General features: G+C 38.4%; 2 protein-coding genes across 6 annotated transcripts in view; one reads left to right on the forward strand and one right to left on the reverse strand.

The window, feature by feature from the left end:
- Nucleotides 1-11,488, forward strand: part of enc3 (ectodermal-neural cortex 3) — a 14,267-nt gene extending 2,779 nt beyond the window's left edge. The window contains exons 2-3 of the mRNA XM_060883206.1: nt 1-875; nt 10,118-11,488. The exon at nt 1-875 is cut by the window's left edge and continues 924 nt beyond it. Of these exons, the coding sequence (XP_060739189.1) occupies nt 1-859 (859 nt within the window). The 3' untranslated portion in view covers nt 860-875; nt 10,118-11,488. The remainder of the gene's footprint in view (nt 876-10,117) is intronic.
- An 8,678-nt stretch (nt 11,489-20,166) lies between these two features.
- The window catches only part of arhgef18b (rho/rac guanine nucleotide exchange factor (GEF) 18b), a 54,323-nt gene continuing 47,312 nt past the window's right edge, over nt 20,167-27,177 (reverse strand). For all 5 annotated transcript variants that reach the window (XM_060883241.1, XM_060883224.1, XM_060883233.1 and 2 more), the window contains 3 exons: nt 25,631-25,931; nt 24,278-24,400; nt 20,167-23,305 (listed from right to left, as the gene is read on the reverse strand). In XM_060883241.1, the coding sequence (XP_060739224.1) occupies nt 23,187-23,305; nt 24,278-24,400; nt 25,631-25,931 (543 nt within the window). In that variant the 3' untranslated portion in view covers nt 20,167-23,186. The remainder of the gene's footprint in view (nt 23,306-24,277; nt 24,401-25,630; nt 25,932-27,177) is intronic.

Here is a 27,177-nt window from a genome sequence, read left to right on the forward strand (position 1 = left end):
CTTTATGTGCGACAAAGTGTACATGATAGACCACCAAACAAAGGAGATCATGCCCAAAACCGACCTTCCAAGTCCTCGAAAAGAGTGCAGTGCCTGTGCTATTGGCTGTAAGGTTTATGTCACAGGAGGCAGAGGTTCTGAAAATGGTGCTTCCAAAGATGTCTGGGTCTACGATACCTTACATGACGAATGGTCCAAGGCAGCACCGATGCTTGTGGCCAGATTTGGACATGGCTCAGCTGAATTGGACCATGTCCTGTATGTTGTAGGAGGCCACACTTCTCTGTCAGGCTCGTTTCCTGCCTCTCCGTCAGTCTCACTCAAACAGGTGGAACAGTACAACCCACAATCTAACAAATGGACTCTAGTTGCACCTCTTCGGGAAGGTGTGAGCAATGCTGCTGTCGTAGGAACCAAAAACAAGCTCTTTGCATTTGGTGGAACTAGTGTGAATAGGGACAAGTTCCCCAAAGTGCAATGTTTTGACCCCTGTGAGAACAGGTGGACGGTGCCTGCAGCATGTCCTCAGCTTTGGCGTTACACGGCGGCGGCAGCCGTCGGCAATCACATTGTGGTCATTGGAGGAGATACAGAGTTCTCGGCAGGCTCAGCATATAGGTTCAACAGTGAAACATACCAGTGGACTAAATTTGTGGACGTCACAGCCAAAAGGATCAGCTGCCATGCTGTAGCCTCAGGCAACCGACTCTACGTGGTTGGAGGGTATTGTGGAGCTCAGAGGTGTAAAACGCTGGACTGTTACGACCCCTCTTCTGACTCCTGGGACAGTGTGACTAGTGTGCCATATTCTCTCATTCCCACTGCGTTTGTGAGCACCTGGAGATACCTGCCATCCTGAATGTCACAACCAGATGGTAAGTACGAGCTCACAGAAAAATCTAATAATAAAAAACAGTAATAATATAAAACTAAAATACAAGTTCCCAACCTGTTCTATGAATTGCTGTTTTTTTGGGGATAAAAGATCAGATGTGGCTTGATAAAAAAAAAAAATCATGTGTAGAAAAAATGCTGGATAATTAAAGATTTCTAACCCTAATGAGTGCTGATGGGTGTCAAATATAGAAGAGAACTAAGTTAATAGCACCTGAATGAATTAAACAGGGCTAATTATAGAGCAGAGACTTCAATCAGTTAAAGCAGCGTAAAGCTCAGGTCCTCGCTTACTGAGTAAAGCTCAGGTCCTCACTTAGTTTATCTTATTACATTTTAAATCAAGAAATAAATTTGAAAATACGGTCAACAGAAAAGCCATATTTGACAGAACAAGTTTTTCAGTTGGGGATCTCACCATATAATAAGTATCATATTTACATTTACAAACATCTTAAACAAACTTGCTCACTTACTAGGAAGTGTAAAGAAACCCGAACAAGCTTTGCTTCTGTGAAAAAAGCTCAAAATAAGGTTGTGTTAGAATAGGAAGACATTGAAATCACAGAACGAATGAAAACAGCTGCCGGTTCGGCTTTGAAATTCAAACAGCTAGAATTAGCATGTTTACTTGGAAGAGGATTCAGAAATCATCAAATACTTGGAGAGTGTTTGAAATCATCAACCATGGTGCCAGATCAGGACTTTCAATGTAAACACATGCTTTGTTGTGTTAATATTAATCTTATTTTGACTTAAAACATCTCTAGATTTTTTTTCACAAACAAATGTGTTAGAAAGGAGGCTAGTTGTCTTTTTGTGGTATCAGTAATATTAAAGGTGGGATCATTTTGGGGAAGAGGATGTCAGAATGCATCAGCTCCATTGTCAAAGATCTCAGTCTTTACTCTGTCAAGGTATAGATAAAAATTGTATGTGCATGTGTAAACAAACCTTGAGCTTCTGTGTAAAGGCCAGTTCACACCGGATGCACTTCTAAGACATTGTTGTTGATGCAAGTGAAATTGCGTCACACTTGGCAATTAAACTTCCTGGTATAGTACTTTGCTTATCTGAGAATAAAGCTAGTAACAAGCCAAACATGTTACATGGAAAATAATGATGTTGGCTAACTCTGTCCATTATATTTCTTTAGCACAGTTGTACTTTAGGTTTTGGTGATCCTTATTAAAAATCAAGCCTGTAGATGTTCTGATAGCATGTACAGTATAGACTGGATGAACAATATGGGGTTCTCTTAACAAGAAGCACTAAATATTTGATTGTTAACCGGAAATGTAAATTATGGAAAATTATACTACAAATGAAAATAACCACTGAATTTCACACAGAAACTTATCATTTCCTAGTATTCCTAGTTGTCTAAATGGGATTGTACTCAGAAAGAGGATTCAAGAGAAAGTCAGAATACTTCAGCCATTTTGCCAACAGTGTCTCATTTTTACATGTAAATAAAGCTGACCAAAAGTACTACTTACTGCTTCTGTGTAAGACACTCTAAATCAGGGCCAGTTAACAAGAAGGCGTCAAAACTGTAATACGACCAAAAACAGCTGTTTGTTCACCGTCAAAACCTCACAAACATGGTAGAAAAAACAGCTGATTGTTGCCCTATTATAAACAAAAATAGCTTTTTAGGGTTTTGTTTTGTTTTTTTGTGAAGGTGCACACACACTGTCTTTTTCTAACATTTAGAAGCATGTACTTAGAAAGAGGATTCACAAGAATGTCCAAAGATTTACCCACATTGCCAGATATGGTCTTTATTTTGAATTGTACTTGTACTCAGCACCAAATGGAACATACTTTGTTTACTGCTTTATGGTACTTCAAACTGAAGTAGTATGATAAAAACAGGTGCTTGTACATCATTCAATGTTAAAACCTGCCAGTCTGAAGGATGGATGGTTGTCCTTGGTGTTTTTTGTGAGCTAATTCTGGGAAAGGATTCAAGCTAACATTTGGTAATGCTACATTGCCACAAAACAGATGTTCTTATTGTAGAAAAACCTCAATAGTGAAGTCTACGAAATTGTCCACTTTTTTAGCTTTTGAAACTGCCTTTCTAAAGTATTCACACACTTCATAGTGAGCCCTCACTCTGTCTTTTGTCCCTCAGCTGTAAACAGATGGACAGGGTGGAGATGTGCTGAAGGGTCATGAATCCACAAGCCTGCAGCTCGCATTTTTATTGTGCTGTTGCTTTAAAGCCTGCTAATTTGGTGTTGATTTTTTGCACATCATACTTATTCTGTAATGCCAGAGGAGAAAGGCACGCAGGCTGAGGGAGGAAAAAACTATATTTTACCCCGGCCAGAAGCTCCAAACTAAAAATACCTGCTGCTGTCAAAGCTCTCAGCCTGAGGGGAAAATACTAAAATACTCTCCTATGAGAGTAAACAGGTCAGTTCATCTTAGCTGGAAATGCAATACCTGTTTTATGGAACACGTTTCTTAAACGTGTATCTACATACATGCATCAGCCAGTTAGAGTAAAAACGACCCAATGGCCAGTGAATTGTCTGTGAAGTGTGAAGCATTCCTAGCATAATTGAAGTTTATTCAAAAATGTTTGTAATAAATTTAGTTTCAAACATATGCCAGTTATATATACGTTCAATTCTCTACTGCTAGGCTAACTTGCTGTAAGTATACATTATACGTAAGTATTGCTGTTTTTATTTTTTTAGATTTATATTCTAAAAAATAGATATTATATTTATTGAATTAAAAAACTATTTGTTGCCTACTTTCATATTAAATACCATAATTATTCTTATGCCAGTGATTTTATGTGATCACACATTTCTGTACTGTATAATACAGTGCAATATCAGATAACATGCTAGTTGTGTTGTAATGTCGATGCATATATTTGTTAAATAATTCTCTAATGTTGTTAGCTACCATACGATGGTTGCTTTAACTATTACACTGGAAAAGAAATCAGTGCCAGGAAAAGCAGCATTAAAAGAAGCCTTCTGTTTATGTGACACACCTGAACCAGGTCAAAGGTCACATGGCTCATTTCAGCTGCTGTCCTGCTTGCAGCACTTACTCAGTACTTATGTTTTATTAATGTGTTTTTTTTTTAAAGCCACTTGAGAAAGACAACTCAAAGAGGGCTTTTATTCTCACATCTGTGCACATACTGGGCACACACACACACGCACGCACACGTGCACACACACACATGCACAGTGTCCTGAGGCTGAGGCTAAAGCACAAGCAGATTTGCATAAATATTTTACTCCCGTCATGCTTCAGCCAGAAAAATGACACCGTCACCCTTTTGGCTACCAGTCATAAAAACTCACCTGCTACAATTAATCATAATTACACATTATCCATACAATTACATTAAGGATATAATCAATTATGTATACAATCTTCTTTTTATGTCAGATTTTTTATTTTTTATTTAAAAGGTTGCCATAAAGGTTAATTTGGTTGAGACCAGAGGTGTGTATCAGGACTATGATTTCTCAGAACCCCAGAAGAAACTCATATGAGCAAAATGTTTTTACATTCATATAGGCACAAGAGAGTGAACAGTCAGATAAGAAGCTTGTTTGACAAACAAAAACAAAATGTTATTTATATAAAAATAAATAAACGATAGGGTTATGACTGGGAAACAGTCAGCGACAGAATTCACACACACATGCTTACATTAAAATAAATGAATTTCTGCAAAATGTGGACAGGAGGTCAGAGAAAAAAAATCCTTTCAGGAATCTTGTTCAAAGCCACTGTATAATCCAAAATGTGAACAGACCCTAGGGGGTCAGTTCTGTACTCAAAATACCCAAATCTTAAGCCATTATGTTGCTTAGCAACCAAAGCTCCCCGTTAACAAACTAAATTGCGTGTTTATTGCAAATTGTTTATTGCTTCACAACATGCCTGAAAAACACAATCGGGCTCTCATGGCTTATTGCTTTCATTTAGAGCCATAAGAAAATCTTTAATTGTTAAACATTTAAAGGTAACTCTCGTTAATGTTCAGTTATATTAGTCACACTTTCAGACCTTCTTGTAAATGAAGAATTTTGCATAAATAGACCTTTACAAATATAGTGAATTGAATAACTCGTACATTAAAATGGCTGACGACTCGACCCAAGAGGATCCTCTTTTGTCTGTGACTGGCTTTTCACAGCCGTTGTTTTAGCTCAGTAAGGACGACCCAGGTTTCCTGACACTTTAAACAGGATTGTCCAAGCTAATGCAAATTCATGAAGCAGCTCTTTGACAGTGATGGATGGGTGAGCGCACTTGCATGCTGTAATTACACCTGCTCATTATGAAGCAGCATGGCTTGTGTGTGTTGGGGAGCAGATGTGTTCAGCATGGCCCAAATGAGCAGCCTGACAGCCGTTACGTGATGGTTATTGAGTTTATTGATGCAGGAGACCACACTCCACACCCTCGTGTCCCTTGAGACCTGAGAGGTGTGACAGGGCAAAAGTCTGCTGTCAACAATGAAATCTCTCGCATCTCATTTACATCATATATCATTTTAGTGTATAAACTTGTGCTGATAATTGATTATCCAATACATCACAATACATCATTTTAATAAAAAAAAAAGTCTGTGAAGGTTTATTGTTGGGAGGCATTTGAACTTCCAACATTAAGGTGGTCCCACCTGAAAGTCAGTATAAGAAAACTATAAATAAAGTTTAAAATATATGGAGGTTAAAGCCATCTCTCTCTCAGCTGTGATAAAATATTAGCCAATTATTATAATAATAGTAATAAAATATTAACTATGTCTGTTTTACTAAAAAGAAAAACCACATAGCACATGCTGTGTTTTTTTAATATTTAAAAATAGTGTTATGAGTTAAACCAAATTCAAGAAGTTTAGTTTAGCAATCTAGTTACTATTAGGTGAATATTATTTTGTAAAATTAAAATCCACATTTTATGATAATCAGCAAAACAAGCTAAAGAATAAAAAAGGGGCTAGTGATCAAGATAGCAATTGGCTGTTTGAGTAGAGCTAGTCACTCAGCTGAATTATTGTTGTGTAAATAACTCTAACTTCTTGTGAAATTGGACCAGCCTGCTAATTTCAGTGAAACTAAAGCTTTACATTGTCATGTGGGTTATGACTAAATGCTTAAAGCTGAGCTAGCAAAACTCATGATGCTAGTGCTCCACACACACTCAGTATCAGGAAGCCTTGCTCACGGGTACGACATGAGCAACCGGAATCTCTGGTTTTCTGTTGTAAATCAGGCCAAAGGTTGTACGTTGGGTTGCAAGCGGAAAAATGAACACACACACACACACACACACACACACACACACACACACACACACACACACACACACACTGGTTTACTCTCACAGTGGCTGTGTTTCATTCCAAATTGCATCTTAAATTAAGACACTTGGTGTGTGTCGAGTTGAACCGCTTAAAATAATCTGAACATGTGTAAAGAAGTTCATGGAAACTTAAATAGTACTCCACAGCTCCTTTAGAACAGCTCAATAAAATGCTCTGAACTTTAATTAGTAAAGTGCTAACGTAGTTATAGCATGAAAATATTTAAAAATAATAATAATTCTGTCAAAATATTTAAATATACAAAAGGACTTGTGTTGATCTGTTCCAGTGGAAGAGGTGTGGCCTCTGTGTGTCAGTCACAATAAAGGAGGTGTGGCCTCAATTTGCCTTTATGTGTTAGTTCCAGTAAAGGAGGCGTGGCCTCTCTGTGTCTGTCTCAATGAAGGAGGTGTGGCCTCTGTATGTCACACTGTGAAGGAGGTGTGGCCTCTGTATGTCACACTGTGAAGGAGGTGTGGCCTCTGTGTGTCACACTAAGTGAAGGCGGTGTGGCGTCTTTGTTTCACACTGTCAAGGAGGTGTGGCCTCTGTATGTCACACTGTGAAGGAGGTGTGACCTCTGTGTGTCACACTGTGAAGGTGGTGTGGCCTCTGTCACACTGTGAAGGAGTTGTGGCCTCTGTTGCCCCTTTTCCACCAAAAAGAACCGAGTGCTGGTTCAGAGCTAGCACTGGTGCTGGTTCAAAGTTGGTTCCACTGGTAAACCTTCTAAGAACCGGTTTGCCTTTCCACTGGCTAAAGAGCCATCACAGAGCCGAGTCTGACGTCACTGTATACGCGTCACGTGTCCCAGCAACTTTAGCGCAGCAGCGGCAAACACAAACACATCAACAATGGCGGATGTTGCTTTACTGTTACTGCTCATGGCTTTGTGAACCTACATTAGCATCCAAACGCGGCGAATCCAACGTGTACGTGCAGCTTCATGTAATTTGTATAAACGGAGATGTTAATCGAGAAAGTACATAGCGTTATTTTTCATTAACACAGAAAAAAGGTAGCCTTAGCTTGTAGCTACCTACTATAATGTGTGCTTAAAGTAAAAAAGTATTAAACATTAGTATACTTAAGCTACATTATCAAATGCGCTAACAATAGCCCCGCCCACAGCCCCTGACACAAGCGGTTCTTAAGTCTAGACCAGAAAGGTTTTGGTGCTACTTAAGAGCCACTTTTCCTGGTTCAGAGCCGGTGCTTTGGGTGTCGAAAAAAAGAAAGAACTGGTTCTAAATTAGGCTCTGGCTCCGAACCAGCACTCGAACTGCCTCGGTGGAAAAGGGGCATGTGTGTGACACTAAGTGGAGGTGTGGCCTTTGTGTGTCACACTCTGTGAAGGAGGTGTGGCCTCTGTGTGTGACACTCAGTGAAGGAGGTGTGGCCTCTGTGTGTGACAGTGAAGGAGGTGTGGCCTCTGTGTCACACTCAGTGAAGGAGGTGTGGCCTTTGTGTGTCACACTCTGTGAAGGAGGTGTGGCCTCTGTGTGTGACACTCAGTGAAGGAGGTGTGGCCTCTGTGTGTCACACTCATTGAAGGAGGTGTGGCCTTTGTGTGTCACACTCTGTGAAGGAGGTGTGGCCTCTGTGTGTGACACTCAGTGAAGGAGGTGTGGCCTCTGTGTGTCACACTCATTGAAGGAGGTGTGGCCTCTGTGTGTCACACTCAGTGAAGGAGGTGTGGCCTCTGTGTGTCACACTCAGTGAAGGAGGTGTGGCCTCTGTGTGTCACACTCAGTGAAGGAGGTGTGGCCTCTGTGTGTCACACTCAGTGAAGGAGGTGTGGCCTCTGTGTGTCACACTCAGTGAAGGAGGTGTGGCCTGTGTGTCACACTCAGTGAAGGAGGTGTGGCCTCTGTGTGTCACACTCAGTGAAGGAGGTGTGGCCTCTGTGTGTCACACTCAGTGAAGGAGGTGTGGCCTGTGTGTCACACTCAGTGAAGGAGGTGTGGCCTCTGTGTGTCACACTCAGTGAAGGAGGTGTGGCCTCTGTGTGTCACACTCAGTGAAGGAGGTGTGGCCTGTGTGTCACACTCAGTGAAGGAGGTGTGGCCTCTGTGTGTCACACTCAGTGAAGGAGGTGTGGCCTGTGTGTCACACTCAGTGAAGGAGGTGTGGCCTCTGTGTGTCACACTCAGTGAAGGAGGTGTGGCCTGTGTGTCACACTCAGTGAAGGAGGTGTGGCCTGTGTGTCACACTCAGTGAAGGAGGTGTGGCCTGTGTGTCACACTCAGTGAAGGAGGTGTGGCCTCTGTGTGTCGCACTCAGTGAAGGAGGTGTGGCCTGTGTGTCACACTCAGTGAAGGAGGTGTGGCCTGTGTGTCACACTCAGTGAAGGAGGTGTGGCCTCTGTGTGTCGCACTCAGTGAAGGAGGTGTGGCCTCTGTGTGTCGCACTCAGTGAAGGAGGTGTGGCCTCTGTGTGTCAGTCCATATTTCACATGCAGTAAAGAATGTAATACATTAGGTTTCAGAGATTTGATAATTGTTATTAATTTGACAAAAACTACAAAAGAAAAAAACGAACAATTATTGGATGTTAGATTCAAATCTATGTAACATGTACAACATGCTATATATACATTATGTGCTGAATTGTTATTAGCTTTAACTCTTCTATAAATCAGTGCAGTATTTTTACAACAGAAAGGCACACTCCTAAGCATCGAACACTGAAGTATCTTTAATGCTTTATTAACTGTGTCTCTATGATGGAATGTTTTAATAACAGAGTAGTTTTTTAATGGACAAACTCAGTTTTATTTTTCCACATGTACAAATATTCATCTCAAACGTGTGTGTGTGTGTGTGTGTGTGTGTGTGTGTGTGTGTGAAATTTTATCACAAACACCAAAGATTTCTGTGGCTTTTGCACTAACGCTGTGTCTGAACCCTTGTTTACAAGCAGACAGATAATGACACGGTGCGGCATTAGCAATGGGATCAGGCTTCTAGAAGCTTCTAGGTTTATTATAGCCTCTGGTCCTGACAGCTCAGCTAATGAAGCCTCATTTGAGCAGTTAAGTGTTTCCCGCTGGTGCCACGTGAAGCCGCTGGAGTTGTGGCTGTCTGGGCTGCGTGACTGCTGAATATGCAGATAGACTCAACTGATTTGATTAACGCTGTTTTTAAATAGCACTTCAAGTATTAGAATAACAAATGCCAAAAAGCTTAGAAATCAATTTAGCATACATGCAGTGTAATTAGAAAACAGTATAATCTTTAAGATGTAATGACGTGGAAAATACGTTAATAACAATATATTTGTATTTAAATATAGCTGAAAGTAAATTATCTGAAATATTAGCTTAGATACATCTGAAATGAGAAAAATACTCAGTGTTTTTTTTATTGGGAAAAAAACAACAACAATAGGGCGGCGTGATGAAATAGAGTTACTGTTCCCTGTTACATGTCCCTGTGTTTTATTCCTTTTAGACCACAGCAGTTTGCAGATACCAATACAATGTATATGTTAGTTTTTATCCATTTTTGGTTACATTTAATGTTGTGGAACACCTATAAACAAAGTTAGTCATGAAGACAATGTCATGAAGACATTGGAGACCTTAAAGTTACAGCTTTACCTCTGACACTGCACTGACACTGGAGACCCCTTTCAGAAATGTTAAATATTAATAAACCTTTCTTTACATTACAAAAAAAAAACTTTTGCGCTGAAATGTTCATTATACAGAAAGGGGTGTGAGGAGCTTGAAGGAATTGTGACCTGATTGGCTATGTCCAATTAGATTTTTATAGGAATGTGACAGCTTTTCAGAGTTCATGACTTACCTAACCAACCTCTCTCTCTTTCTCACCCCCCCTTCTCTCTTTTTTGTCTCTCTAGATGTCCAGTGTCATGAGGAATGCAGGGGAATGTGTCCTCTCGGTGGCCAAGGAATGCAGGAGGTGGGGGCAAGAAAATAGTGAAAAAGAAAGAAAGAAAGAATGAAAAGAAGAAAGACAGACGGATGCCTGCTGAGGAATAAAAGATAGGTACACGAAAGGAGCACTTGCCAATTCAGAAGGGAAAGTATAGAGTTTGGCATTGAGGAGATAACTCAAGGTTATTTAAGTCTAAATGAAATCTGAAAGACCGGGAGCTCTGCACACACATCAAACACACTTTTATTCCTTCTGTTTTTCAGCTACTTTCATTTTGAAGGACTGTTTTGGTTTCGGTCTGAGAATTTAACGTTAAAATGAAAAGAAAAACACTGTGTTACATGGTTTTGGAAGGTTTAGTCTGAAAGAACAAAGTGGTTATGAGGATGAGGAAGCTGCGGCTCAGCTCTGGGTTTAAATGACAAACCAGCATCAGCTGGATGAGGAAATGAGTGATGTATTAAACCTGCCTCACCCTGTGCGGCTCTTTCTTGTTGTTATGAAGGGAGATATAAATGCCTGGATACACAACAAATACATGTTTAATAATCCTAGCTGTGATATATCTAACATATTGCTTAATGTTATGTGTTGGAGGAGTTCGATGTATCATATGATAGATCTTCACACCATCTCGAGGGGGATTTAGTTATTTCATGATCAAAAGACTTTCAGACTACTTTTAATATAAATATTAAACATTTGTGTTTGATAACTTAATCATAGAAAAACTACTACTTTAATGTTATTTTTTTGTCAGTTGTTCATTGTTGTAGCATTATTTGTTCATTATTGTACTATATCAGATATAGCCTATATTTTATGTAGAGCTTCTGTGTTAATGTAGCTTTTTAATGTTTAATTTTTATGCTACTTGTTTAACACTGTCAGATAGAATGAACGATTTTCACCCATCTGTCATTTAAGAAATATTCATTAATTCTCACTACAGCTGGGCGATATGACCATATAACATCATTATTGCTTATAGCCACCAGTTTAGCAAGTAAACATAAGCTACTGAAAAGCTAACATTTAATAAATGAAGGCTTTACTATTTTTATAGCAATAAAACTAAAAAGACAAACATTCTACAATGTGAACACTTCATTATTTATGTAGTTCTACTGTTTTGTAAGAACACTGTAACCAAAACAAATTATGATCCTTAATAAATATTGTGATCAGATTTATTTGCCATATCGCTCAGCCCTTATCTGCACTGTGTATCTGTACTGTATGTTCCTAAATGTTACTTGTTTCAGCTCGTTTCTCAGTAAAGAGACATCTTTGGCAATATAAAATAATAAACATTCTTTTCTTTTTTATTTCATATGTGTGTGTATGTGTGTGTGTGTGTGTGTGTGAGAGAGAGAGAGAGAGAGAGAGAGAGAGAGAGAGACATAGACATGAATTGTCAGATTCCTTCAGGTGTCCATCACATCGTGTTGTGGTGACTCACTGACTCTGGGCTTTAACACTCCCTACTTTAACACATCTGACTCAACAAGTGCTTCAGGAGTGCAATTTTGTGTTATAAAAGAACATCTCTAGGCTAAAAGCCTAGAACTGCTAGAACTAGAGCGCTATGAAAAGGACAGGTAAACTCAGATTTAAACGACCATACACAAAGGTGTAAAGATGAATAATAATGGATGTGTTAATAAAGGAAAATGGCCATGGATAAAGAGATACCTATATTTACAGATTTATAGCATTTGAACAGCAGAGAGCTTATAAATGAAACATAATGAATAATTGGGTGGTGTGATGATGCAGGGTTACTTTTACCACACTGAAGATTATTATTTTCCAATAACAAGACAATTCTTGAAATTGGCCAAGGATTATAGTTCTCACTTAGTAAAGGAGACATGGTACTATTTATGGTTAAATGTAATGTTATGGAACATCAATGAAACAATTTAGTTTAATCTAAACCTGTTATTTATAGTTATTTATATATAAACTCAGTACCTCAGTAATCAGTACCTTCTGACCAATCAGAACTGAGAATTCAAAAGCTCTGTTGTATAAAGTTTGCTGTTCAGTCATTAACACAGCCCTGCTGGTCATGTGCCTACAGGGGAAGTGAAGACTCCTGCCAGGTGCAGTGAGCTTGACACATTCATAGCTTCAGGGCTGAAGGTGTGCTGCATGCCTTTTAAATCACTCAGCGAGATGATGAACATGTCCTTAAAAAAACAGGAGGTGTCCAGGATTAAAAAAATAAATGTCAGTTAGATTTACGACAACTGAAATTAAATCCAAAAGATTGTACAGATTGAATTCGAGCAGTTTTATAAACATCACATAATCTTTAGAGTCACAGCAACAGAGTGGTTGGCCTAATGCCCAGCACAAGTCTCATGAGGAGCAAGTGTGTGTGTGTGTGTGTGTGTGTGTGTGTGTGTGTGTGTGTGTAAAGACCACTTAGGAGGAGGAGGATGAAAAGGTTAGGAGAGACACCAGATGGAAAACCCGCCCATAAACAGCTGGGTGCTCTCTCATGGGACAAACAACACTGACCGTTGGAGCAAGAACTGAAAGAGGCTGCATTTGAAAATATTTCTTTATATTTGGACGGTTTATTATTTTATTTATTGTAACTTTACTGTGAGTAAGAAGATTCTGAAATTTATGCAGAATTGAAATTCAAGAACAGCTGCACAGTAAAATATTTGTGGCCAGTTTTGGGGTAAATTTATTTTATTACATATATATATATTTTAATTTCAGAGAAAAGGCTTTGCAGTTTGGATATAAAGTAAATTGGAATAAAATCAATTACATCAACATCAATGACTTTATTCACTTTGGGCCAAAACTTTACAAATAGAGTCTCTAATACACACACGGTATGTAAGCAGGCATGAGATGAAACATATTCCTTCCTTGTGTGTGTGTGTGTGTGTGTGTGCGTGTGTGTGTGTCTGCGTGCGTGTCTGTTGAAAGAGGCAGCTGCTGAAAAGCTCTATTGTCATGCAAAATGAAAAACGGAAAAGAAATCAAGCAGATTCTGCCAGTGACACAATTACAGCGGCACGCATAAATAGCTGTTTGAAGCCTGGCAAAAAGCAGAAAAGAGACAAAAAGACAAGAGGAGGACAACGAGGCGGAGGAGGAGGAGGAGGAGGTTCGTGTCTGATTGCAGAAAAGAGGCAGTGAGTTGGAAATTAGTCCACTGCCTCTGCAACATAACACAAAGTCCTAAATTATAGCGGATTAACCTCCTCTCCTTTCTTCCCTGTCAAGGATGTATAAGGAGAAAAAAGTGAAAGAAAAGAATAGAAAAGAAAAAGTAAATGATAGCTCAGCACCGTGAATTAAGATCTATGTCTTTATTATTTATTCAGTACTTTCTAAGTAATAACACTGTATCATACTGCTATAAAATCATCAACCACTGGCTCACAGCTTGGTTGATTATTCTTCTGTAACAGCATGTTCTGAAGAGCATCTAATACCACAACGGTTTGCAAAGACTTAACAATATTAGACGACACATAACACATTATATCCCCTTTAGTTACATCTGTTTAGCAGCTATAAATCTGTGCCTTCACCAGCCTCTCTTTTTCTCTGGGTTTATACAGTATGGCCAAAAAACACAGTTTGTCATGTTACCAAGAAACTGCAAAGAATAAAATTTTCTGTCCTAAAGCTGTCAGAAAACCTAAAGTTACAGCTTTTACCTGACTGTTACAAAGCACTGACAATAGAGACTCACTGCATAAGTGCTAAATTTCTCCTAAAAGTAGATTTTACAACACTAGTTACTGCAGAAACGATAATGACTGCTGTTATAAACAAAAACAACCTTTGACCAATCAGAATCAAGAATTCAACAGCACTGTGGTATAAATGACACTTGATGTATTCCTCTCTACAGCTGCAGGTGGGTACCATCATAACTGCAATCTCACCTGTCAACAAATAATAGTAATAAAGTTACAGCTTTACCTCTGAATATTCCAAAGTGCTGACACTGAAGACTCTGCTGTACAAGTCCCAGTGTATGAGCTGCTGCTATAGAAACAATACAGTATTAGAAAGTGCACATTAATATAAAACTCTGATTTTCAGCACATCTGTAAGAGCCTAAAGAAATGAATCACCAACCTCTGACCAATCGGAATTCAGAAATAAACAACATTGTGGATGATGTATTATTAAAAATCATTATTTTAATCTGAAAGATTTTTATACAAAAGTTGGAGAAACTCTAAGAATTGTGTGTTCATGTTGGATATAATAAGACTACAGTGTGTTCCACACACCTACATACTTTACTTACAAACATCTTCTACAAGATTGTCATTTCTTTTATAAACACACACGGAAGTCGTCTCTCACAACCTTGGCTCCCAGTGTGGCAGCAGTGTCATGTGCCGTCATGTTGCCTGTTAAAGTCCATAGCATCCTCGCGACAGCTTCCCAGTCTAGCCCCGAGAACAATTTCAACAAGTACTTCTTTTGTCAAAGGCAAAAATACAATCTTTTAGCTACTCAATACTCAATATAGTGGCTAGGCATGATGGGTAAAATGCACTGAGTACTGAGAATAAATGATAAGTAAACAAAATAAAGAAGCTTTGTAGCAAAGCCAGGCACAATAACTTGTATTTTAAAGAATAAATCACTGTGATGTGCTGTTATAGGAAAATAATCTGTGACAGGATGATGCGATAAAGCTGAGCTACTGTTACCACAGTGGTTTTAGATTTTTCTGTAACAGCAAATTCTGAAGCGTTTTATTCCTCTTCCCCAGTGACTCCTCTTTGTGTTTGTGTCTTTGCACACTGTCCTGAAGCAGAATATAATCAATCACACATGACAATTCTCTGGATCTGACACACTCTAAATCAGGCCCAATTTCTCTACATCTGTATCACAGCATTAAAATGCGGACATTCTGTCCTAAAGGCTCCCCACATCGGCCGCCTCCATCTTCTCTATTTGTAGAGAAGTGTGTGGTTCCACCTGAGGAATGTGTACACAGGAGCTGATTTACACACAGTGGTTTTCCAAACAAAGCGATCAGTGTGTCTGGAGGAATCTGGGGGAAAATAGCCACTGTTGTGTCACACAGGCCATTTCTCCAGGATCACAGATGGCCTAGAAGACTTGCTATGGGGATATTGTAGAATCTGATATGAGGACACTGACATCTGGAACTCAGTCGTTACTCAAGGTGTTTTTTCTACTTTGAAAATGCGACGTACTGATAATGTGGTGCAGAATTTAGTCTAAACTTTCTATTCCAAGACTAGCAATCAGCAGTCTCTGATTTCCTCTCTGATTACCTCAGAGGAGCTGAAGAGTCTCATATAAATGAGCTATTGTAAATATAAATATGTTATTGAACTTTGCTAAATTTATATTCATAAAAACAATTCTCTTTGTAGAAGTTTACCTATCATATAAAAAGATGTTTCATACAGTAATTAGTAGCAAAGTGATTTAAAGTGTCTTCAAATTTTGACACATGACAATTGGTAGTATAGAAAATACATCCGATAAATGTCATTTTATTTAGTAAATATGTAGATTGTAGTTAACCAGATCAGCTTGCTAGATGTACAGTAGTAACTTCTACTGATCACATCAGGCTACTAGAAACTTGAAATATTAAGATATTAAAATAATCAGAAATCATATCTAAAATAATCAGAAATCAGCAAATAATTTATAAAACTTGAGGCACAGATTTACATCTATTACAGTATTAATTTGTAGATAGACAGATGATTTTATGGCTGATGTGTCATTTGTCTTCCACTGATATTACATTCACTTTGTTCTGGTTTTCTTTGGGGCTTTGATGTTTGTTTGAACAAAGAATACTAATCTACATTCAGATTACATCATTTGACCACCATGTGTGTGTGTGTGTGTGTGTTGCACTTCCCCTGAGTCACCCTGACATTATTCTAAACCTCATTATTTAAGGATAAATATTTAAGATGCTGTTTTAGGCAGTGGATTGTTTTCCACTGAGAGAAATGGAAAAAATGTAGATTCCACGTGGTCACATGCCAGTGATCTTACTCACACTCATTCCACACGAGATTTCCATCTTTGAAAACACAATGCACACAAAAAATTCCCTTCCCATTTCACATAACTGCAGTTCTTTCAGGGTGAGTAGGAGTTATCGGCATGAGGAAGTGAGTTGAAGCATGGCTGGCTGAGAGGAAATGAAGTGATGGCAGACGTTAATGAAGCAGGATGGGTGTGTTGGGTTTGGCTCTAATTAAAGCAACTCTGGTGAAAAAAACGTGAAAAATTAGTAGACAGGGTGCAGCATGCCTCAAAGACTGGCCTTCAAAGATTCCCTAAAGATCTCTGGAATGATCCAAATTCAATGCTTGAGTGATGTTTTAGATTTTAAAAAATATAATACATAAATAGTTAAACAGTACAGTTATGTTTGTGCTTTTATATTTTTTCCTTTAAATATATAAACTAACAAATACACAATAAATAAAAAATTTTATATTTGCATCACCTTATTTCTTTTTATTAACAAATAAATTACATGTAAATTATAAGAATGATCTTGCCTCTATGCTTTTACCTCTTTATTAATCAAACAAGCAAATAAAGAAATGCAATAAATAAATAGGGGGGCACGGTGGCTTAGTGGTTAGCACGTTCGCCTCACACCTCCAGGGTCGGGGTTCGAGTCCCACATCCACCTTGTGTGTGTGTGAAGTTTGCATGTTCTCCCTGTGCCTCGGGGGTTTCCTCCGGGTACTCCGGTTTCCTCCCCCGGTCCAAAGACATGCATGGTAGGTTGATTGGCATCTCTGGAAAATTGTCCGTAGTGTGTGATTGTGTGTGTGAATGAGTGTGTGTGTGCCCTGCGATGGTTTGGCACTCCGTTCAGGGTGTATCCTGCCTTGATGCCCAATGACGCCTGAGATAGGCACAGGCTCCCCGTGACCTGAGGTAGATCGGATAAGTGGTAGAAGATGAATGAATAAATAAATAAAAAATAAAAGTAAAACGTTTTGCACATTTCTACAGTGAGATGAGATTTAAGGGTTAAGGGCCTTAATCAAGAGCCCAGCAGGAGCAGCATAAAGTATATTGATTCACAAAGATTCATCAACTAATATAAATTTTAATATGTGTACACTTCCTCATGCAACATTCTCAGCTGCAGTGGACAATATAAAAAACATGAAAATATTATTAACTACAGTGTTTATAATGGTTTATAAAATAGAATAATGAATGTTTAATTGTGCATTTATTTGGCTGAGAATATGTAAAGTTTGTATGCTCAAAATCTTCTAACAATCATGATGACATCTTTCTAACAACCCCATTATGTTTTTTTTAAATTGCTTTCTCCTAAATAGAAACAAGAAAATATAACAATAATCACATTTAGGGTTAAATCCAATCTTTTAATTTGGAACGTAAAAATGAGCCTTTTTCTGATTACAGCTTCCTAAAACAGATTTTCTCTGAACTTTGCAGAAAAACAGCATCAGCTCGTAGTTAAAGGGAAAAAAGAGTTTATCAACAAACCACAGGAAGAGCAATGAAAACATCTAACCCATGGGAAGAGGAATAATAATGAACATTAACGAATGAAAGGCTTTCTCTGGCTTTATAGACAAGTTTGTTTCCATACAATGTGATGTGGAATACATATTACTCCTGCCTTGTACAGGAAATTCTGCTCCTCATTATAGAAACACACAAAGAGCAGTGGCCAGAGAGCTGCAGTACAGACATGCAGATAAAATTCAATAATAATATAAGAACAAAGGGAAATCTTTGAGGCTGGAATGACATTTTTAAAGGGTTTTATATTTTATATTTTTATATTATATGTATACACACACACACACACACACACACACACACACACACACACACACACACTCTCTCTGGTGATGTTCTTTTATACATTTACTTCAACTGTCTTTTCTGCCCAATGTCTTTTCCTTAAAAAAAAGTCTTGGTTTGCTTCAGTTCACTGCCCATTTGCACTGTGACAATGAGCTGACGCATTTGGCTGCAGATAAAGGGAAGAAATTTCTGAACACTTCACAGTTCATCCTTCTGCATCAGTCAAGAAACTGAGAGGAAGCAGTTTCATTATCAGCCACAAACCCACACCATTAGAGGAAGTGACATGCTTCACATCTTAAGCAGTTTCTTCCTCCTTTCCCTTCTCTTCCATCATTTTGGTACAAGTAGATCTGTCCTCATCTCATCTGTCTACAGGATGTTGCTCCAGATGTGCATTGCTTTGTACATTTTTGTGATATTTTCAAAATTTGCTTTAATTGCTACATTTAATCTGGATGTAAATTCCCTCAAATTAAAGCCAAAAATCCAATATATAACAATACAACGCTGAATTATTCACCTTTGCCCAAATATTACAATCCTGACTATAGATATATCACTAAAACTCATTTTATATGCTATTTATTAATAAATGTCCATTTTAATCCATTACAGTAACATTTAGTGTTGAGGTCTGTGTGTCAAACAGGTTAGTTCCTGTCTTCAGAGCTTCTTTCTTTTCCAAAGATAAGACAAAAACAAAGCCACAGCTTTTCATGTAATCATGCTGATTCGTGAGAACTTTTTTTAGTCTTCCGCAGGAGAAAACGTGAGCTGCACGTTCTCATGAGCACATTACTGATAAGAACAATTCACTAGTGTTGTGTTTGTGTGCAGCTCCTTATCATATCATCATACATATTCCACCTGTCTATAAACTGTGCTTATACAGCAGACCTACTATCATTCTTGCTGATGCTGGAGACACAATACCCACACTCACGCACACTCAGGCACACTCACACACTCATACACACTCTCACACACTCACAATTTCAATGAACCGTCAATTAAATATTATTTGTATAGCTCAATTCTGAATAAAACATTAAGTTTAATGTAAAAATTAATATTTATCTCTGTTAAGCAAGCCATAGGTGGTTATGAAAAACACCAGAAGAAAATACTATGAAGAACCTTGAGAGCATGAACAGGAACTTATTGTACTCTGGGTGACATTGGACAGGGAGATTATAATAGTGTAATGAGGAGCTTCTGAGCAACTTATAAGAATGAACATCAGCGATACTTAGAGACACTAATTCGAAGCCACCTTCATGTTCTCCGGTTGATTCTACCCACAGCAGTCCCATGTGTCTCGAGGCTGTCCATACGGGTCCATGCAGTGAGCAGAATCCAACCATCAGTAGTGCATCAGAATGGCTTAGACAGGTCCGGTCAGTGGACAGGCAAAGACAAAGACAGACAAAAAGAACACAGAGTACTCATGTCTGTGGGAGGTTCAGAAGTATTTCCATGTTTCCCACAATATGATACCTTGAGGGAACTGAAACTGCTCCAAAGGTCATGGTAGAGGTCACCAAAGTTTAATCCTCTAACCATTGTGAGATGAAAACAAACACTCTTTAAATCTGATTTTATACTTTTATGCTTTATGCTAAAAGGAAATTGAAACATTAAAAAAAGTACAAGCTCATCCCATTTTAGTATTTCATTCTAGTACTAAGCCTAAATGTATTATATATATTTTTGTAAAATAGATATCTGCTATTGTTTATTCTCTACTCGCCCTTCAATGGTCTTGCTGCAGGCACGACATTAAAATAAACAATAAAATAAAATAAACAAACTCCAGTTCAATTATCTTAATCCATTTTTTGGCCTTTTATCCTTCTTTCCCCACATTTTAGCCAGATATTTTAACCATTCTACATCCCATTTTCTTCTCATTCAGCATAGTTTTTTTTCCTATAGGAGACCCTTGTGTAGCAACTTAATCACAGAAAAAATTCCATGAGGTCGTTTCTTATTACAGACTCAAACCGTATGCAATTTTTTCTGCTTTCACACAAATCCAGTAACATACTTTGATGGACATCATAAAGCATAATGAATTATTAAGTAATAATTCCAATGTAATAAAAAAAGAAATAAAAGGGAGAATAAAACAGACACGTGTACCATCAGATGTTTTATTACTAAAATGGAAACATCTAAGAATTTTTGTGTCTTACAGCTAGATTTCTTTTTGTGAGTAAAATTTAAAAAGTATAAAATAATCACAGTGCTCCTGCGTGCTACAAACCTCATTAAAACATCTGCAGAAATACAAGCACACAAAACGCCACATTCACACTCCTCAAGCTCCATACTAAAAGTGACTAGTGTAATTGGCAATGACAAATTTTTTTTCTTTTGTTACAAATTACAGGAAAATATGCTTCAACAGAGCACAGTACCACACGGAAAAAGACATGGCTGAATAAACCATCTCAGAATACAATGAAACATCACAACTCATCTTAAGACTATCACAGTGATCATGTGAGATAGAGGGGAGGGGAGAGAGAGAAAAAGAGAGAGGGGGGAGCGAGAGAGAGAGAGAGAGAGAGAAAGAGAGATAGAGATTATTGTTACAGTGTTACAGGAAATGATGCAAAGGTGCTGTTAGAATCTTGGAGTGAATCTTTGGTTCCTCACTAAGGGATGAGCTCTGAATAAGGCGAAGGAGAAAGAAAAATGATTGACAGGCTAAGAAGAATTACAGCATTTAAATTTGACATTCCCTTACTCCAAAAAATGTGCGCTAAAGTTTGTTGTCTTATAAGTCTTCATAGCATCAAATCTACATCGTATGTACAATATATACACAATAAAACTTCGGGCTCCTGCACAGAGACCCTGCACTCTGCAGTACAAACAGCAAATATACACAAATCCTTCCAGAGTGTGTTCTCTGATCACAGGGGAGTCCCAGATTCACACGAACGAGTGTGTAAAAAAAACAAATACAGGCATATAAATGATCAACACATTAACTTAGCATCTTGTACTATGACCACAAAAACACTCACTTCTGATTGGCTAACAGGTGCTGGATTTTTGTTTGCTTTTAAACAGTGAGGAGGTCAAAATCAGTTCTGCAACCAAAGTAACAACAGGACAGTCTTTAACAACTCATTTTCACAAGCCATAAAATACTCACTTCTGATTGGCTAACAGTTCCTGTTATTTAAACTAGATCAATTCCAAATCAAGGTTTCCAATCTGTGTAAGCCTGTTGGAGGGTAACCATGGCAACCGCGTATGATTCTCAAATGTGCAGTTAAAACAACAAAATATTTTTTAGTAGCAATTAAATTACATTGAAACTGCAGAGTAAAGAGTGATGTAAAGAGTGATGTAAAGAGTGATGTAAAGAGTGATGTAAAGAGCACGGAAACGGTAGCAGTAATGTGGTAACCAATCGCTTTTACTTTGTTCAAATTGGCACCGGTTTGCTAATTTGTGTAGTTTTAATTGTTTTGTTTTTTTAACATTGTATTTAATGGTCCACGTTTGAAAACTGTTGCTGATTTAAAAGGCCAGTATTTTTACATATATTTAAAGTGTTAAATCGATTAGAACCCTGTGCTGAGTCTGTATTAGTGGATAACATGCTCTTTATCACAATGGTGTAAGAAATTTAAAAAGAAAAAACCCAAACAGGAAATAACGCAATCCGACATAATATTAAATTATCAGTGTCTGTTATCTTCACTCTTTCACTGGGTTTCTGTTTTGTTTCCTGTTTTGTATCTCTCTATCCAAGCTGATCTGACTCGGGTCATGATGCTGTGTGTCTCAAATTAAAATAAATACATTTTTTTTTTAAAAAAAAAGAAAGAAATCAGCTTAGTGAACTTGAGTTTTCTGTTTGATCTAACAGTAGCTGGAAAAGGAAATATTAATAAAAGAAGTGCCAAAAAGATTCAGTGTACATGGTAAATAAGAACAGTGTGCATACACAGCACACACATACACGTTTCACACACTTCAGAGTCTTTTTCTGCACTCGTCAGCATGCATGTGTTGTGTGTTTAATGAGCTCACTCTCAGTGGAGACATCATTCAAGCACAGAGAGGCAGAAGTTTGATCTTTGCTTGTTTGATCTGTTTGGCACTGAGAGAAACAGAAGATGACTCTGACAAACGTAACTTGCCCTGAAGCTAAGAATCATGTTCCTGGCACCATGTTAAAATCCATTCAGTAGTACTTAATATGGAGCATCTTTATAAAGTTAGTTTAGCTCACACATTTTCATTACGCACAGCTCTGAAAATCATGATATTTTGTGTGTTTTATGTTTCTATTGTCACATTCTAACTTAAACATTAATAAATCTAGTTGTGAAGAGACTTGATCCTTGAAGCTTTTCCTGCTATTACATTTGAGACTGATAGCTGGCTTTAAGACATTTTTAACTCATCGCACAAGAGCAGCAGCAGATCGGATCTAAAAAAAAAATAAAATAAAAATTTCAAAATATCAATCCAGGATTTAAGAATTGTTTATAGCTCGATGCATCCCTAAAAATTACTAATAAGTAATTAATACATATTATCTGATTTTAGGAAAATCTTCAGGGTATTAACATGGCAGGATTTCACTGGATATCTTATAGAATCTAATAAGCTGAGCACTAAATGTTCTGCTTCGTTTTCTGCCTAACAGTGAAATGAGGTGGTAGTAGTGTGATAAAAAGCTTCCTTCACAAACAAAACAGGACTCATACAACCGAACATTTGTGCTTTTTTCCTTTTGTTTCTGTGACGCACACCACAAATCATTCTGTGACAGTTTTTCTAGAAATAAGGTTTAGAGGTAAATGTACACACAGCTCACTCCTGTTCATACACCCTTCATTTAATCTCATGTCCTTCCTTTCATTTGGGTCACTTCATTCTCCTTCACATGTACCCTCACGGATTGTTCCACATGTTCCTCTGAGATTTCATTTCTCCCATTAAAAACTTCTTTATCCTCTTCTTTTATCTTGTACTTCTATTGTCATTATTAAAAAGGGAATTACAAGGTGTAAGATTCTTTCCTCCAGGGAACTAAAAAGGTAAAAAAATCTCTGTTCTTGTGATGCTCTGTCCGGCACATCCCAGCATCGACTGAGGCGTGTGACACATCCCAGCATGCAACGAGACACTCAGAAAAAGATGACGTCCTCCTTTTCTTTGTCATCCGCGAGAGGGTAGGACTGTAGGAGGCTCTGGTTCTGTACTTTCAGAGGCTCTGAGGTGTATTTCTCTCCAATGACAGGGGGATCTGCAGTGAGAGAGAGAGAGAGAGAGGGAGAGACACACACAGAGACAGACACACAATTAGGGAACATCTATAGACTTCTGCATTAATGAAGCTAAGTAATGCTGGTATATTGATCTTTATTCTGTCTACTTTAGATAAGGAAACTAATCCTGCCGGTGTGATGAGTTACTGTCACCACAGCAAAGCTGAATATTTCCTTCAACAGGATGACAGTGTTTTATTCCTCTTATACGACACCGTTCTATGTAATCATTCATTTATACTTACACTTGTGAATATATAAATAAATAAACAAACAATGTTGTGGAACGTCGGTGAAAGTTCGTTCCTGATCTCAGTTATGCTATTACATCAGGCTCCACTTTTTCTCTAAGGGGCTTTTTACACCTGGTCACTTCATGCGTTTTCTGTGATCAGATAGCTATCCGATCGTAGAAAACCAGGTCTTAATGCCCTCCGAAATTCAAGCCACATGCGTCAGCGCTATACTCCTCCCAAACGGAAGTACATCACTTGCAGGTGACTCACGAGTCGTGCATCGTGCCAGAAACAAATAACATGGACGCCACACAGGCACTTATTGCTCTTTGGAGCGATGAAATTGTCCAACAAAAGCTTCAATTACCCCGGAAATGAGGTAAAATATATTTGCATTTTGGGCGGGAGTAGAAAGATCGGATTGATATCCGATTCGCCAAGACTCATTTATGTGGCCTAATGTAAATGGAACAGTTTTAACAAATCAGATAGCTATCGGATCAGAGAAAACACATGAAGTGACCAGGTGTAAAAAGGCCCTAAAACCCAAAACAATATTTCAGGAAATGACATGCCACTTGTCACTACATGTTCTAATTTTACAATTCATAAATTTGTGTTTAAAAAGAAACCCTTCTGAACAATCTGCCAGGTGCAGGTAGGTACCATGCTGACAATATTAAATATAATCAATACCAATGTTGTTGATCTCACCTGTATTTGGAGGTGGAGCAAGCTGAGGCTGCTGATGAGGACTGATGGAGCGTCGAACTTTTACAGAACTCTCGGTTTCTCGGGATAGTTTCAGAGAGAGCATCTGCTTCATGTCTACTGAAGCTGCAACGACAAATTTAGCTCAGGTGAGTTACTATACTTACATAAACAGTTCTCACTTCAATCTGCAAATGTAACAGTATAAAGGGAGAAGGGGCGTGGCCAAAACAGCTCTGGAGTACGCACACGGCTTGAATAAGAAACAGGAAGTGAAGTCTGAAGCGTATTAGAGACCTGCATTTGGTGTGAATGCTAGAGCTTTTCCACTGGAAGCCATGCCTCAACTCAGCAAATTACTTACAGTCCTTCCACACTGGGGCTAAATCTGGTTTCCCCTTCTTACCCGGGCAGTTTGTAAGCTGAGCAGTGACGTGTGTGTGGAGCTAAAACAGTGCAGAAGTCCTGATTAATGGCTCCTCTAACTAGAGTCACTGCACTGCAAGCACAAACATCTATCGTAGAACTGTGTAGTGTGTCTGTTTCTCCCTTGTCTTAAAACTCCTATTTTTTCTGGCAGATTTAAGAGTTTAAAACATTAACATAAACTTAATGTTATTCGAAGTCAATCAATCAAAGTTACTCAATTTAACTTGGTGTTTTAATTAAGAAATACATAATTAAAATTTCACATTCCTATTGATTTTGATCTTGCATTTCTTTCCCGGGATCAGAGTAAAATCTATTATCTTCTAATGGGAACAAATCCCAAATGGTTTCCTCTTCACTATGCTGGATCCCTAAACAGGACACAGCAATACATGGAGGTTTGGCCATAGTGAAGCTTTGCTTCTTTTTAACTGAATGAAATAATAAGTATTGGCACCGTTAGCTGTGTTTAAGTGCATGGAGATAATGAACATTTGTTCCACTTTAATCCCTCTTCCACTTTTAAAGATTAAAGTATTGGCACCCTTTGGGCATGTTCAGGAGAATAAACAAAGCAAATTTTTTCTCCTCTTACGTTCCACTAAATATTAAAGTACAGGCACCTTTTTATTTGGATACATGCTCTTCGTCTTTGTCAGCAAAGACACACACTTGAGCTCAACTGAAAGGTTCCCGGTTTCATTTAAAAGTCTCTCAAGTATTTTACCAATTAGAAATCATGTGAGAAACTCCAGAGACTCTGCTACTGTGTTCACTTCACATAACTCATCACTCACAAAATCCTGTTTTCTCACCTCACTCCTTCATTTAGAAGAGCTATAAAAGTTCTGTATCTTGACTTAGTTGTTGTCATTGCAGGTTCAACCCTAAACATGCAGCATGTATTTGTGTGATCAGTATCTCTACCTGAGCTGTCAGTGCGCTGGGAGCCTTTGATTTTGCTGCTCTTGTCCTTGCTCTTCAGTGTGGCCAGCTTGGTGGGGATCTGCTGCTGGACTCCACCCTGTTTGTGAAGCTGGTTGGTGGTGCTGACCAGGTGGATGGGCACCTCTGTTTTGGCAGGCACGGTGGTGCCACTCTCCCGGCGCGGTGGCAGGTCTATCCTTTCAGAGAAATCAGCAGTAGATAATGAGACGGTGGAGCGGAGGGACTGACGGATGGAATCCGAGCCGGAGTTGTCACCGTTAAAACTGGAGGACATGGGAAGCTGGAGAGTTTCAGAAGGAGAATTACACATTTTAATGTGAATTGTACTGAAGAGATCAGAAAATTAAAGCACAGAGTTAGGAGAAAGTAAGCTCTTTGTGTCAACAATAGCACGGTGTGACAAAATTTAGTCCCTGCTAGCACCATGAGCTGGATGACTCTTTATATAATAGCACAACTTATTAATAAACCTTTACTCCTCTTATATAACAGAAGTCTTGTTAAGATTTACATGTTTTTTTTTTAACTAAAATTGCATTTTTATTTATTAAAGAATAATATGGTACACATTTTAGCTGTTAATAGTTACATTTAATGAATTGGAACATCTGAGGTAAATGGTATGAGATAGTTACGTCTAGCTTTACTTCTGATTGTTACAAATCATTAACACAGTAGTCTCCTGCCATAAATGTTAAATATCTCCTGACACAAACTTGCACCATATCTGTTTGCACCATAGCTACAATTTACTGATTATGTGTTTAGGTGGATAATTTCTTCTGAGACAGGAACAATCAGAGTAACAAAAAAAATTTAATAAATGGAAAAAAATAATAATAATATGGCAGAACAGCTTTGTGTGATGTGTGTGGAGCGCATTAACATGCCTGATGGTGGATTTCTGAGAAAAAGAAAGACAGGACCTGATTAAACCACAGCAAAAGAAGCGTCACATGAGAAGCCAAGTTCAAACCACAGGATCAGGAAAGGCATTTCCTGTCACGACTCTGTTCAGTTACAGGACTAACGGGTTTTGAAGGAGACAGCCGACAGAGCTGACATGGATACAGACTTTAGGAGTATAAGGCAAATGAAGCAGATGTGTACCACATCCTGCTGAGTGCGAAAACAACCAACACCCACACACACGGATGAGATCAGAGAGAGCTGTGGATAAACTGATCAAACACAGCTGGAGAAACGAAGCGTCTCATTGCATGTGTGAGAGATGAGAAAAGATCTTTCATTTCCTGACACTAACAGCAAACACGTGTGTGTGTGTGTGTGTGTGTGTGTGTGCGCACGTGTGTGTGGCTCCTTCTCCCTACAAATCCAGTAAACACACATCTGATTATTTGTGTAGCCTAGTGTAGTGTAGTAAGCCTAGTATACCTAGGACAGCTCATGGTGAATGATATGAGTATCAGCGAGGGAAGGGCTGGTACAAATATTGGTGCAGTGGAGTATAGCATGGCACAGTGAAGCAGGCATGCGGAGAAACAGTACCTTCCCTGCTGCGAGCA

The sequence above is a fragment of the Tachysurus vachellii genome, chromosome 1 (assembly GCF_030014155.1).
Source record: "Tachysurus vachellii isolate PV-2020 chromosome 1, HZAU_Pvac_v1, whole genome shotgun sequence".
NCBI lineage: Eukaryota > Metazoa > Chordata > Actinopteri > Siluriformes > Bagridae > Tachysurus > Tachysurus vachellii.